The sequence below is a fragment of the Myxocyprinus asiaticus genome, chromosome 39 (assembly GCF_019703515.2).
Source record: "Myxocyprinus asiaticus isolate MX2 ecotype Aquarium Trade chromosome 39, UBuf_Myxa_2, whole genome shotgun sequence".
NCBI classification, from domain to species: domain Eukaryota; kingdom Metazoa; phylum Chordata; class Actinopteri; order Cypriniformes; family Catostomidae; genus Myxocyprinus; species Myxocyprinus asiaticus.
This window is the reverse complement of record NC_059382.1, coordinates 17,454,470-17,469,128: the sequence shown is the minus strand read 5'-3', so window position 1 is coordinate 17,469,128 and position 14,659 is coordinate 17,454,470. Positions and strand designations below refer to the sequence as shown.

The following is a 14,659-nucleotide window of genomic DNA, read 5'->3' as shown; positions in this document are numbered from 1 at the left end:
TTGAGCATTTGAGCTGGAGTCTGCAGAGACTGTCTCTTCTAATCAGATACCTCCTCTCGCTGAGCTCAGGCTCCAGGCTGCAGCTATATTTGGTGCTGTCCAATAAAAAGCCTGATCATGCATTAAATTAACTGTGACATAAGGATCAGAGAGCATGAAGCTTTGCGACTAGATGTGTGGGCTAACCAATTCTACCGCTTTGTTTTGAGATGAATTTCTCAGCATTTCAATCAGGTGTCACCTCAACTTAGTGATCCAGTTTTCAAGAACAGCTGTGGAAGTAAACAGAATTCTCCCCAAGCTGGTTTATGCTTGTTAGTGCTAGTTTGGTGCTGGTCTAGATGGTTGACCAGCATAGCCATGCTACAAAAATGTTATTGAAGCTGGTTTACCAAGGAATTATTGCTGGTTATGCTAGTTAAGGATCCTGGTGGGCTCACAAGCCTCACATCCCAGGGACTAGCAGAATCCAAAACTCTACATATGCTGGTCCATTTTATGCAGCACTCTGTACAACCTATAATTCTGAATGATGCCCTGTTTATTTGGACAAAGATTTGTGGAAATAGACATGTGAATGCATTTAGCCAAAAACCTTTAATTAAAGCTCCCGTGTTCACAGATAATTTAAGATACAAACATGGGGTTTGGCATCAGAGAGACATTGCAAATTTTGGGTTAGAGAAAAATAGTAGAAAACAAGAACAGCACTCACCCATGGGGAGAAAAAAAAATCTGTTTGATTTACACATTGTGAAAAGCTGCAAAGCTAGCTCCACCCATGTTAACAGAAGACCAGCTTTCCCTGAAACCTCAGAATGATGCCATACGAAAACCCCAGCAGTGCTGACTCTTTACTCCAATTACAAAGGCTCTCCCTCTAACATACGGCAAAGAAAATGAAATAAACTAGCTGTCTCTGAGAGGAATATTACACAGAGAAATTCCAAAAATGTCACCGTCATTATTGTATGCACAGAATATACTAATAAAAATGAGGCAATTCCAGCAGAACTATTAAAGTATATCGGAGAGAACGGCCAGCATGTAGACAAAGACAAAGCTGCTTTACATAATGCTTCTCTAAATTTTGGAATGACGTTCTGAAACATTCATGCGGTACAGAACAAATGTTTGGACCAATCTCTTTGAAACAGACACACATCTTTAAAGCTAATTTATACACCAGGCCGAGACATGATCCAAGAACATCAACTTTCTAATGCCTTTCAGCGTTTGACAAACAATGAAATGTCTCAACATACTCAAATATAGGTATTGTCAATGTTGACAATGGTAGACCAATTCTAATTAGTCCATGTAAACTGAGACATTTTCACTCAACTGCTGGTTTTTGTGACTGTGATTAACAGCAGGTCAGAATGTGGTATAATCTAGCTTTGCAAGTTCTAGCAGTGTCCTTTACTAACATAGTCCCAGAGCAGGTGGTCTCTTCATTACCCAAAACAAAGTTGGAGGAACCTCTGTGCACATCATCATCTGGTGAAGGACCTCTGCCAGTTGTAAATGGTGTGAATGTTATGTGAGCAAACAGGCAGTTTTTTGCATGTGCTGACACTGCGATGGCGGAAGGTTTTGCCAGCCCCACCCAGACCCCTTCGCCTGGCCACCAGCTTGGCACGCTCCTCCGCAGCAAAGAAATCGTTGGTGGCACGAAAAAACTCCAGCAAGGCCTGGTGGCTCCAGGCAGTAGGGCCCTCGTCTGCTGATGAGAAGCCGCAGTGGCCTCCATGCCCAGTCAACAACAGGAAGAAGTGTGGGTTACTCTCAAATAGCTCCAAAGGAAGAGTGGCCCGGGGTTCCCCTCGGATTGGGTCGTCTTGGCTACACACACACAGTACAGGAATGGCAACTTCATCTATATCCCTCAAAGGGTCGTTACGCTCCCAGTATGCCTCCCAGCTACCGGCTCCCTCCATTGTTGCCCCCTTTAAACCAGACTGACAGAAGAGCGCTTCCTCCATTGCCCTCAAGGAGCAGCTGGAGAACAAGTTGTCTGTATGAACAAGCTCTCCAAGCACAGTTTTATACCTGCAGATGGAATCGAACACACAATCAAGTACAATCATTAAAGACCTCACAGAGAGGAGCATCAACAGAAGAGTTTTGTGATCATCATTGATTTGAGTTACAAATCTAAGCAGGCAAGTGGTTCAGAGTCAGACAGAGCAACGAAATCAATCGAACCACATTTGGATCACTCGTCACAACAGCAACAGCACTGTATTTCAATTTGGATCACCCTGAGCTGAAGTATTTCAGAAATGCCTGATTGAGAACTATGTCCTCTTTTGGTAAAGCATACAACCCTACCTGCTGAGGCAGATCTTTTGGTAGAGCAGGAGAGCCCAGTGGAACGGCCAGGTTGGACCAATCTCAAACCAGCTCTGGCACCGAAAAATGGGAGACAGGCAAGCTGCTGCAGTCACATAGCTGGAGGATCCACACTCCCCCAAGTATGAGAGTAGAAGACCTGAACCGGTACTCTCGCTCACTGCATAGATCTGGCCTGCCGGTTGCCGGTACCGAATGTATCGCACCGCTTCCCGCAGGTCAGTTGGGTCACCGAATTGCTGTAGTTTAACGGTGCTGAGTGGCGTCCCATTCTGGCTCCGGCGGTTGAAGACCACAGGAAGGTAGCCGTGACTCAGAGCTGCCTCACAGAGCTGCGGAGAAAAAAAAAGAAACCTTTACATGCTAGTTAAAGAATACTACTTGCATCTGTCATAAACAGAAATTGTATAATTGTTATATTTTAGTCTTGTCCACACGTGTAATAAGTAGTTTTAGGTCAAAGGGGAAAATATTTTATTTTTAAACTATATACACTTCACTTCACTCCATTTAAAAGCAGGTCACTGCCCTTAAAACGTTTCCATATATCTATCTATTTTGTAACCATATTTTAGTCATTGCTACACAGTAGTTTTATCTGCCACTGCATTGTGTTAACATCAGGGTTGTGTTAAATTCGATCAAATGAAGTCAAGAGTCGATGCAAGTACCAGCACTGCCTGTCGCCAAATTCCTCAAATTTGACAAGTCTGATTTACATCATCAATCATCATAATCAAGAATCCATTAGAGTGCATATATATTCAGAATTGACTATTTGTAGGCAAGAGTGAGTGTGCTAAAGATTTTCTTTGTGTAAAATCAATGGATTTAATTGTTACTTTTTGGTGATCTGACCTGCTCTGGATTGTTTTAGGGTTGTAAAGAGCACAGTTTTCAGAGCCATGGCCAAGCAGTCAGCACAGATGCTTTAGACACATTGAGCCTTAGAACTCATTTGGTAGATGTGGGTTTGAATTTAGCACACAAAGCGTGCTCAAATATCCAGTGAAAATTAATCACCCCCATTATACCCTGTCATTTCTCTACTTTTACTATTAATAAAATGACAAAAACAACAACAAAAAAATCTCACCAAAAAGAGCACAGTAATTCTTCTATTCAGTTCATGATGACAAATGTCTGATCATGCCAACCAAAATGCAAATGAATAGAACATAAAAATAGGATTGCATCTCGCCACAGTATTTTCATGTCTCTTACCTACGTCATTTCCCTGAACTGTCAAGAAACACACCAGCTGTTACTGCAGTCCGCACTGTTTTGTGGTGTGCAAATTGGGTGCAGCCTCTTCCTAGTGTGCTATAATCACAGTGTGAACAACATTCCATTATAACACATGAGACAACCAGAGGGTGTGTACTGTGTAGATGGTCAGGGGACCTCTGGTCTCTGAATCTACACCAAGCCTAAAACCATGGGGTAAATAACACAAACCTAAAGAACCCCCATACAGATATATCCCCCCCTCAAAAAATTTGTGAAGTGTCATTTAAACAGTCTTATTGATTGTTGATGCAATACTACATAAATGTAATTCATATACCTGTATACTTCATTGAGATGGCATTCTTATCTGGCTTGACATTTCACAACAGAACCTCGAAACAGACATTGTCAAAGCTCTAAACTGAGAGGGAACCTGACGCATTGGTCCATTGTACCATTAAAAATGTTGGTCTTTACTTATCTAAAAGCAGTTGTATAATACAGCCCAAAATCAAATATTTTTTTCCAATACAATAAGTGTTCCTGTGTTCCATTGCTTGGCCAAACATAAGACCACTGGTTTGAGAACTTAAGGGGTCTGACACATTAAGCGATAGTTCACTCAAAAATTTAAATTACATACATAAATGATAGCAGAATAATGTGTGATGCGCTTTGTTTGGTGGAACACAAAAGGAGACTGAGAACCTCAGTCAGAATTGACAGCCTCAGTCACCATTCACTTCTCCTGTACAGAAAAAGGATGCAATGAAAGTGAATGGTGACTGAGACTAATATACTATCTAACATCACCTTTGTGTTCCACAGAAGAAAGGATGTCATATGGGTTTGGAACAGCATAGGGGTGAGCAAATACTGGCAGAATTTTCATTTTTGGGTGAACTATCCCTTTGAGTGTTGGAGTGACTGAACCCTACATGCACTCCAAGCACAAAGAGTGATTACCATCACTGCTCTCAGTCATGCCTGACAAAAAGAGAAGTACAATATCAATTACAACAACCTGCTGACACACAGTGATTATGTCCTGTACAATGCACAGCTAACAACGTTCTGGTGAGCACAGAGCAACACGTTTCTCAGTGAATCATCCTTAAGCAGTATGAGAGCTAATGAATTTACTTAAGTTGCCTGAAGCTTTAGGTCTGGAATACAGAGTGGGCTCAAAATAGGGTAAGTAAAATCCTGAGGAGGAATGACTCACTTCTGACTCTGCCCAGCACTGCTGCCAAAACTCAGAGAGAGGTTTCATCATTCAGAGTACAATAGCCACAAATAATGGAAAATGTCAGAATGTGTCATTCACGCTGCATTGTTTATTATGCTAAACAATAACCTAGACAAATTGTCTCTTTAGTGCATTGTTGATGCCATATAGTCAAACATAGCAACATCTTCACCTGTACCTTGATGCTTGCCATGGTGAATTTATATTTTTATGCTCACAACTAATAGCCCTTTGACCCCTGGGATCAATAAAATTAATTTCTCAGATGAAGAATTTTAAATTAAGTTTTACATTCAGGCTGTGCATTTTGCAGCCTTGCTTGATGTACAATTATTGAAATCTTTCAGTACAGTAACAATGTTTCTGGTATGCTCTGATACGAGTATCTGTTTTCTGAACAACATGCATTTGGACATTTTGACATGATGATAGTAAGACAAGACCCTTGGAAAGTACACTCTGTCTGTAGTCAATTCAAGTGGTGGTTTTAATTACCTTTAGCACACTCGTGGTGATTTTACCAAAAGAGTTAGGTATAATGAGCAGAATTGGACTTGTGGAATTACTGCAAGTTCTCCTCCTCTTGTGATGTGCCGCACCAACAACAGCCCAGTCCAGTGCCACCAGTCCATCGTCACTCAACTGCAAATGATCCCGAATAAAATGGACAGGACAGTCATACGGCCAGAGAGTACCGAAAACTGTCTGTAAAGACGGACTCATTCGCCAGTCCCATTTTGGTACCAATAAAGGCTTGCAAAAGCTAATGCAATGTTTGAGAAGGTAGTTTGCCAGGGCAGAGGGTTTGCATATCAAGGCGACAGTCTGTGATTCACATTGCCCCTCTAGATTCTGCTTTGTGCCCGTGCCACAGTTGGAGTCGCACCTCTCCGCGGATCTTTTGGGTGGAATTTCAAGCCCTTGCAGCAGCAGCGTGGATTGACTCTCTGCTCCAAAACACTTCACCATTCGCCAGAGTATGACCATTAAAACCATAATGCAAACTGCACCAATCCATTCCAGCATTTGAACGGCTTCTGATGGGCAATGGGAAAATAATACTGCAAAAATAAACTCCTTAGCGTCCTGGTGGTGTAGGTTTAAAGAAATGATCAAATCACACAAAACATCGTCAAGCTAGGCGCGAAATTCGTTATTTTTAATTGCGCGTCCACGATACGCGAGCATTGTAGAAATAAACGCGATCTTGTCCCGGCAATTCAAACTTCAAAGTTTTGAGTCAGGGTGATTTTTGTTCTCATATCCCAAAAAATCCTCGAAAACTAACAGATGCTATTCTCCAAGCTGAGAGGTTTTCAGAAGCGCGAGTAAAACGACATCGCAATTTAATTCGAAAGAATCTGGTGCGTTGCCGCCATAGTTCGAAATCAAGCGCTCGTGCTGCCTCTTTGTGTGACCTGCTCCTTCTGATTATGCAATATATTCTCGTCCGCTGTCAACTCTTTAAAGTCACCTGCACAACGTCTTGTGGCATGTTTGTGCTCATTTCAGTGGTCTGTCACAGAACAGCTATTGTAATGACTTTTGTCATATATGTGTAGAGTCGTATTATACACTAGCTCCAGAGTTAGACCGTGAATCTTCCCTGTTCTAGACAAAGGACGCCCTCTCTAGAAGATATTACTCATCCGCAAGATAGTTATAGGTTGATGTGATGCTGTTATAAATTGACTTTTCTCCAGGGCCGGAGTGGCTAATCGGGAAGATCAGGAGAATTCCCGCTGGGCCAGTCAAAAATTGGGCTGGTTAGGTCCTCATGTTGATTGACAAACTTTCATCATATGTCGCATAACAATTGCCAAGAGTCGGTAACATCCGGTATTTAAAGGATCAGAATTGCGTTCCGGGTTATAGCGGACGCAGTCTGTATTTTATCATCTCACACCCAAACAAATGAGAGAGTAACATGTGAGAGACGAAACTGATGTTGTGCCGCTTCACTTGACAGCGCGGGAAGGATCACTGAAGATCCATCGAGAACAGATAGGCTACTAATAGCTGAATGGATGAACGTGCTTCAGGTACAAGATCATCACAAGTTTAATACTGACTGCAGTCTCACAATCTCAATCAATTAATCTCTGAAATCCTCTTCCCTAGCAGTGCAGAATGATAATAGCAAAACTATTATTATTATTATTATTATTATTGTTGTTATTATTATTATTATTGTCACAAAATAACAGAATACTTAAAGTAAACGGATACAGATGCAACAGCACGACACAGTACGAAAATAATGGGACTTTACAGCTCTCAAAAGATTAAACTCAACGAAACAAACTGCACAGAATGCCTTCAATGTTGTATAATGCGATAAAACCCTCTTAAAGAGACAGTAACCATTTTGCCTTCGTCCTGAACATTTACATTCCAAGTAAAAGAAAAGTACAAATGTGTTATTTTTAGTCTTTTATTTCACTCTTATCGTTCTAAAATGGCACGTTTTTGAATGGCATGTAAAAATGTAAAAACAATCACTCAACCTTCATTGTTTCACTGGATCTGTTGATATTTTAATTATCTAAAATACAAAGCACTGACCATTTAAAGTGTGAGCCTGTACATCTTAAAATAGTTATAAACAGTTACAGTTCTACAGTGTTATTATGTGCCTAGATAGTCTTTAAAATAAACTTAATTTACCCAAAAATGACATTTCTCTCAACATTTACTCACCCTCATGCCAGCTATTTGAGTGTATGACTTTCTTTCTTCTGCTGAACACAAATTAAGCTTTTTAGAAGAATTTCTCAGTTCTGTTGGTCCTTTCAATGCAAGTGAATGGTGATCAGAACTCAGAAGGTACAAAAATCATATAAATGCAGCATAAAAGTAATCCATACAACTGCAGTGGTTTAATCTGTCTTCAGAAGCGATATGATAGGTGTGGGTGAGAAACAGATCAATATTTAAGTCCTTTTTTACTATAAATTCTCCTCCCTGCCCAGTAGGGGGTGATATGCTTATGTAAATCACCAAAAACAGAAAAACTCTTAAGAGAGAAGAGTGCTTGTGAAAGTGGAGATTTATAGTAAAAAATGACTTCATTATTGATCTGTTTCTAACCACTTCTCTTTTACTTGCATTGAATGGACCAACAGTGCTGAGATATTCTTCTAAACATCTTCATGTTCTGCAGAAGAAAGTCATACATATCTGGGATGGCATGAGGGTGAGGAAATGATCAACTATCCCTTTAACATTCACTTATTTTTACAACACATACAATGAAGCTTATGACAAAGTGAAACTCTTAGTGAATGCCGTATGTGGTATAATGACATGGAGAGCTTAAATGATTTTCAAGTAATTGCATATATTGCATATTTTTGCTGTGATCTTGTTTTATTGTTATCATCTTCAATGCCAACCCCCCTTTTGAGTGTGGGCTGACTTGGACATGACATCCCAGGCTGAATATGAATCCCACTCTGGCCCTGCTTTGCTCCCACAAGATTGTATTAAATCATATCCCAGCAGGTGATTAAAACGTCATTCATTTCACAAGTCAGAATGCTGATTGACAATTAAAGCAATTTAAACTCTGTTTCGCTAATTTAAGAGAACTGAAATAATCACATCCAAAATGGTATAATGAAAATCATAAATTTCACACTAGCTAGACAGAAAAGTAGCCTACAAATGTTCGCATCTTGTTGCAACCAATGCTTAGGGGTTTTGTTTTAGAAATTAACTTTTCCATAAAGGGGCATTCATTGCCCCCTGGATTTTATTTCTTTAGGAGTATTTTCCTTTTATGAGGGTGTATTTTATTCTAAACATTAAAAAAAATACTGTTTGTCATCCTTTATTTTCAAATACTTATATTTAATACATTAATTTACATTTTTCTCCATCGGAATAATTAGACTGATTATATACAGTATTTCCTTTTACCCATAAAATAAATCAATCTCAACTCATGTTTTACACCATAACATATATAATTAGGCCTAGTAGGCTATAGAATATTAAGGACTACTGGTACCTCAGATGTTGCAAATAAAAAACAAAGGAATACATTACGGGGGTATATTTTTCCCCCCATATTTTGAATTTTGGTGGCATTTTTGCCCTGAGCCCCCCTTAAGAATATTCCGGGTTCAATACAAGTCAAGCTCAATCACAGCATTTGTGGCAAAATGTTGCCTACAACAAACATTCATTTTGACTCTTCCCTCTTTTAAAAAGAAATAAGCAGCAAAAATCATGGTTACAGTGAGGCACTTACAATGGAAGTGAATGGAGCCAAATTTTGGAGGTTTTTAGGGCAGAAATGTGAAGCTTATAATTTGATAAAAGCATCAGTGGTGTCTCAGGGTCATTATTTACTGTGGGGCACAAACAATCCCTTAACAATCAATTATTTTACCAATCTTTGAAACATTGACAAAAAATTCCAATTTCTGTCACAGATGTGCTTCTCATGTTACACTTTATGATCACATCAGGGACTATGAAGTTCTGTGAACTTGTGCATGTGTGTATGCGCTGTAACCAGCATTTAAAAAACATAATTTTAGCGCAGCGGTTGATTGACAGGTAGAAGTTTCACACTAGAACTGATTGGTTTCACCGGACTCAAACAAGGGGAGTCAAAAAATCTATCATAAAAGCCTATCTACTGTCATATATGTGCCATTATAATAGATGCTATGACCCTCAATGCCCTAGTACTTATAAAATGAAAACAAGTATGATTGATAAAAATAGATCATGATAGAAATTATACAGAGTGACAAAGAATTTTTCTAGCGCAACGTCTGAGCATGATGCCACACAAACATCCCTAATGATTTAATCTCAGCACAAAACACCACTAAGACATGCACATCCACGTCAAAAAGCTCAAGTAAACCACAAATAGGCAAATCGTCAAAGGGTGTGCCTATTATCTCGAATGAACAGCATAACAAAACTAATTCAAATGAGGACAGACTTCCAATATTTATCAGTCATTGTAATCTAATACAAACCAGTACACCAACAACACAACACCTCAACGCAATGACATACAATTAACTGAAATGATGAATGGTGCAAAATTAGCTTTTCAAATTTACCAATGAATTTCACTATACAGGTCTGCAGTCAAGAGCGGTAACTTCCTATGCTCATGTCAACAGCTGACATAAATACAGTCGAAGCTTTTGATTGGCTCAGGGGCAGAGGCAAATTAGCCCCTCAGGCCATTGTTGAACACTCATTGCACATGTGCATGACGTTCTCCAGATCTCCATTGATTAACATAATCTGCGTTTGCATGGACACTTTTTGTTTTAATCTGAATTAAATCATTCCGATTGATGATTCCGAACGTACTGTTTACATGAACGCTACATAAAGTGATCGGATTGATGTGAGCGTTTATATGTATCCAGCATCAGATCGGAATTGCTATTGTGATGTGTGTATACTGCATGATTATACAGCATTTCCTCGCCATTTGAAGGGATTCACAATTGACTTTGAGCACACAAAATTATTTTGGACTTCTCTACAAATGAGGATATGATGTTATGTGTGACAGCTTGTAGTTTTAATAATAAATACATCATAAATAACAACAAATATTAAATTCAAAATGTTCAAATATACCATCTACTCATTTTCTAGCAACAATAAAAACATCCAGCTTTGAAATATAGGCTACAGCCTTTGAATTGTGCATAGAGGTCAGTTCTATTTACCTGTTTCATGTGATATCATTAAATGACCTACCTGCCATATACAGTACAGTATATGACCAAAACTCCACATACCTTCTGTGTGCTGAGCCGTGGTATGCGACAAAAGTCAGCAAAATTTTGTTTCTATTTATAAAGCTTAATAAAGTGATATTGCTGTTTACATACCAGAGCCAAAATCACAAAGTCAACCAGTGATGAAGGGGGAGAGCAGCGATTAAACACTTAAATTACATTACCCCTTAGAATCTGAATGAAATTTAAATCAGATGTGGCCAATTTAATCCGACTGACGTGGTTACATGAGAATTTTTTATTCAGATTGAGCTTCTAGTCCCATCACAAACGGATTACCAGGGTCCATGTTAACGCAGAGGATGAAGGACTAGCCCCACGTATAGCAAATGAGAACGATTAAATGGCCTTTATGCAACATACCTTAATAATAATAGAGTTTCTCAAAATAATATATACTTTTTTTATTGTATAATGGACATAAAACACGTTTAAATTGTGGAAAATATATTATTTCTTAAAATAAATTTATGATGATGCCATGCAATTTGCACAACAGCACCACTTTTGTTGCACTTGCTCCTAATATAGAGACGTTGCTGAAAAGTACTTATATTAATTCTTCTGTGAAAACTTGTGTATTATTTGAGCTATAAAGTTGTTTAAATCTTCGTTTTTGTGGGATTACAGGATTACATATTCATGGCAATTAAACTGGCTATAACTTTACACAGAAAAGGTGGGTAAGTGATTTTATCACACTAAAATTATGTTAACACACATATTGGTTATTTCTTGTGGTTATACTTTTGAAACAGTGTGTATTTTAATAGTTACAGATTGGCCACATTCACTCCCACTGTAAGTGCTTCACTGTAACCCAAATTTTTTGCTTAAAAAAAAAAGAAGGAAAAAAAAGAGGGAAAAGTTAAACTTAATTTTTTGGATAATCAACATCATGCCACAAATGCTGTCAATTGAGCGTAGTAATGAACCTGAAATGTGTCTTTTCCTGCCCCTGGTTTTGCTGCGATGAAATTGGAAAAGTTCAAAACAGAGTAATAAAGATGTTTTACAGATGCAAAGCAAAATCTTTTAAAATGCAGTCATTTGAATAGCAACATAATCATCCAATGTCACAGTTCAGAATCACATGATATTTAAATTCTATTATCATATTAGTTGTATGGCCACATGTGAGACATTGTAATGTTGAAAAATTTATAGTATGATCCTTCTAAAAAAACTGCATTAGGCCTGAATGAGTGCGGGCTTATAATGCAATAAACGAAGCCTATACATTATGTGGCACAGATCCAGCTGGGTGTGCTGCCTAGTCAGACTGCTGGCAGCACTGGAGCTATTGTTCTCAGTGTATTCTTAATGCACTCAGAATGGACTCTAAAATACTGCCATTAATACCAGCACATCTTTTTTGGTACTAGAAAATCACTTGCCATTATATCAAACACAGCTGAAAGCTATTTGGTTCATTAAATGAAGCTTAACATTGTCTTTGTGTTTGTTTTTGAGTTGCCACAGTATGCAATAGACTGGCATGTCTTAAGGTCAATATTAGGTCAAAAATGGCAAAAAAGAAACGGCTTTCTCTAGAAACTCGTCAGTCAATCATTGTTTTGAGGAATGAAGGCTATACAATGCTTGAAATTGCCAAAAAACTGAAGATTTCATACAAAGGTGTACACTACAGTCTTCCAAGACAAAGGACAACTGGCTCTAACAAGGACAGAAAGAGATGTGGAAGGACAGATGTACAACTAAACAAGAGGATAAGTACATCAGAGCCTCTAGTTTGAGAAATAGACACCTCACATGTCCTCAGCTGACAGCTTCATTGAATTCTACCTGCTCAACATCAGTTTCATGTACAACAGTAAAGAGAAGACTCGGGTGCAGGTCTTATGGGATGAAATGCAAAGAAAAAGCCACTTTTGAAACAGAAAACGAAAAAGAAAATGTTAGAGTGGGCAAAGAAACACAGACATTGGACAACAGATAATTGGAAAAGAGTGTTATGGATCTTAACCCCATTGAGCTTTTGTGGGATCAGCTAGACTGTAAGGTGTGTGAGAAGTGCCCGACAAGACAGCCACATCTATGGCAAGTGCTACAGGAAGTGTGGGGTGAAATGTCACCTGAGTATCTGGACAAACTGACAGCTAGAATGCCAAGGATCTGCAAAGCTGTCATTGCTGCACATGGAGGATTTTTTGATGAGAACTCTTTGAAGTAGTTTAAGTTCAAATTGTAATAGTAATTTTTCATGTTATTAATGTCCTGACTATATATTGTGATCAGTTGAATGGCACTTTGGTGAATAAAAGTACCAATTTCTTTCCATAAGAGCAAAATTATTACAAACTTTTATATACAAAATATATATATTGCTAACCACGCATCAGGTTTACTGGGGAGCATGTGACATAAAGCTTTGTTTGTTTGACATTAAAACTTAAGCTGTATTTATACACAACACAATCTGTTTCCTCCCACATTTAACTTGGTCACTCCAGTGTGATTGCTGCTTTCATGTGGAGAAGTGAAAATATGGATTATTCTTTGTTGTCTGTATGGTACAGAGAGATATGTGACACAAATGTGTGGTGGATTGTTTGGAGATGGAGAGATTGTGTGTTAAAAAATAGTTCACCCAAAATTTACCCACCCTCATGTCATTCCAAACTCGTATGACTTTCTTTCTTATGTGGAACACAAAAGGAGAAATTTTAATGAATTTCCTGTTCCCTCTTTTCAATACAATGGCAGTTGATAGTGAGTGACTCACTTTAAGGTTTAAAAAAGCAGCCAAAAGGATAATAAAATGAGTCTATGTGTCTCATGCATCATATTTAAAGTCTGAAGGCATAAGTTTTGGTGAGAAAAGACACATAAAAGTTATTTTCAGTTAAAATCCATTGTCCATTGCGCATTCATGAGTTCATGAGACAAGGTCGTTCACAGTGGCACGTTCACGCAAGAACTTGCACCGTTTTTATTATTAAACAATTCAAGTCACTGTGGACGATATTCTCTCATATCACTCATGAATGTGCAACTGGTCCTGCTCGACCCACTCTGAGCGGGATTCGAACGGACGTACTAACGAAGAGGCTTAAGGCTACAGCCTCTAGCGCAGTGTTTCCCAACCTTTTTTCTGCCACGGCACACTTTTTACGACAAAATAGGCTAACCATCGTCAATATTTTTCCATTTCAAGAACTTGTTCATGTTTTCTGTCCATCTTAGTAGCATGTTTACTTGTAATGTTTGAAATTCGGCTATGCAAAACAAAAACAAAACAAGTCACATAGGTAGGCTACGCTGTGTGGGGTCACAGGTGGCAAGAGCGCTAAATGGGTAATGAAGAAACAACAGATTTCCTTCTTTTCTAATTTGTAGATTTGTTCTTGCAGTGCCACAACAAATTACAGGGATGCAAACTCATGAGGGGTGAAAAATCTAAGACAATCACTGGTCCACAAACATTTTTTGTGGGGATATTTTTTTTAAAAGAATAAGCTAAAAGCACCAATTCCAGCTATTTTAGTGATTCAAGTTTATTCAAGTTTACAATTGTGCAGAATTAGCTGCAAAATAAAGAGTATTTTGGTGAGGTTTGCTTCTGTTTCACAAAGTTGTTCAATTTTATTAACTGATTAGTTCAGTGACCCCTTCTGGAAATGTCTCTAGGTGGCAACAAATGAGCGTCTTATGTGTTATGAGTGAGTCAGTGAATCATTTTGAGTCGTTCATGAACGAAATCTACCATGAGACTTTATAGTGTTTAAGCATTAAAAGAACAAAGCAGATCTATAGTCTTCATTCAGACTGAGCATTATTTTTCATCCAAAAAGACAACAATAATAGTCTAATAATAGTGAGTTTCAATAACATCCTTACCTTCTCCTTTATTAAAACTTGCATGGCTACAAATCTACTGACTTCAGTATAAGAATTATAAACACAAAGCAGATCTACGGTATCATTTTCCTACAGTAGCCTATTTAAACTTTATCAGAAAAGACCACAATAATAGACAAATAATAATAATTTTGAGTTTCAGTAATGTTCTTTCGTC

At 38.4% G+C, this 14,659-nt stretch overlaps 1 protein-coding gene across 1 annotated transcript; it reads right to left on the bottom strand.

Moving 5' to 3' along the window:
• Positions 1-396: 396 nt before the first annotated feature.
• Positions 397-13,305, bottom strand: LOC127430275 (protein ABHD15-like). The gene is made up of 3 exons (XM_051679977.1): positions 5,330-13,305; positions 2,335-2,687; positions 397-2,052 (listed from the first exon to the last, which is right to left on the bottom strand). Exons 1-3 carry the CDS (start codon positions 5,858-5,860, stop codon positions 1,497-1,499), a joined length of 1,440 nt encoding a protein of 479 aa, XP_051535937.1. The 5' UTR covers positions 5,861-13,305; the 3' UTR covers positions 397-1,496.
• Between the last annotated feature and the right edge of the window lie 1,354 nt (positions 13,306-14,659).

What these genes read in the sequence shown, in the direction of transcription:
- LOC127430275 (XM_051679977.1), bottom strand. Translation starts at nt 5,860, where the DNA reads ATGCTGGAATGGATTGGTGCAGTTTGCATTATGGTTTTAATGGTCATA. An exon ending in TCACCACGAGTGTGCTAAAG is followed by an intron (nt 2,688 to 5,329) that starts GTAATTAAAACC and finishes TTTTCTCCGCAG; the next exon opens with CTCTGTGAGGCAGCTCTGAG. An exon ending in CAAAAGATCTGCCTCAGCAG is followed by an intron (nt 2,053 to 2,334) that starts GTAGGGTTGTAT and finishes TTCCATCTGCAG; the next exon opens with GTATAAAACTGTGCTTGGAG.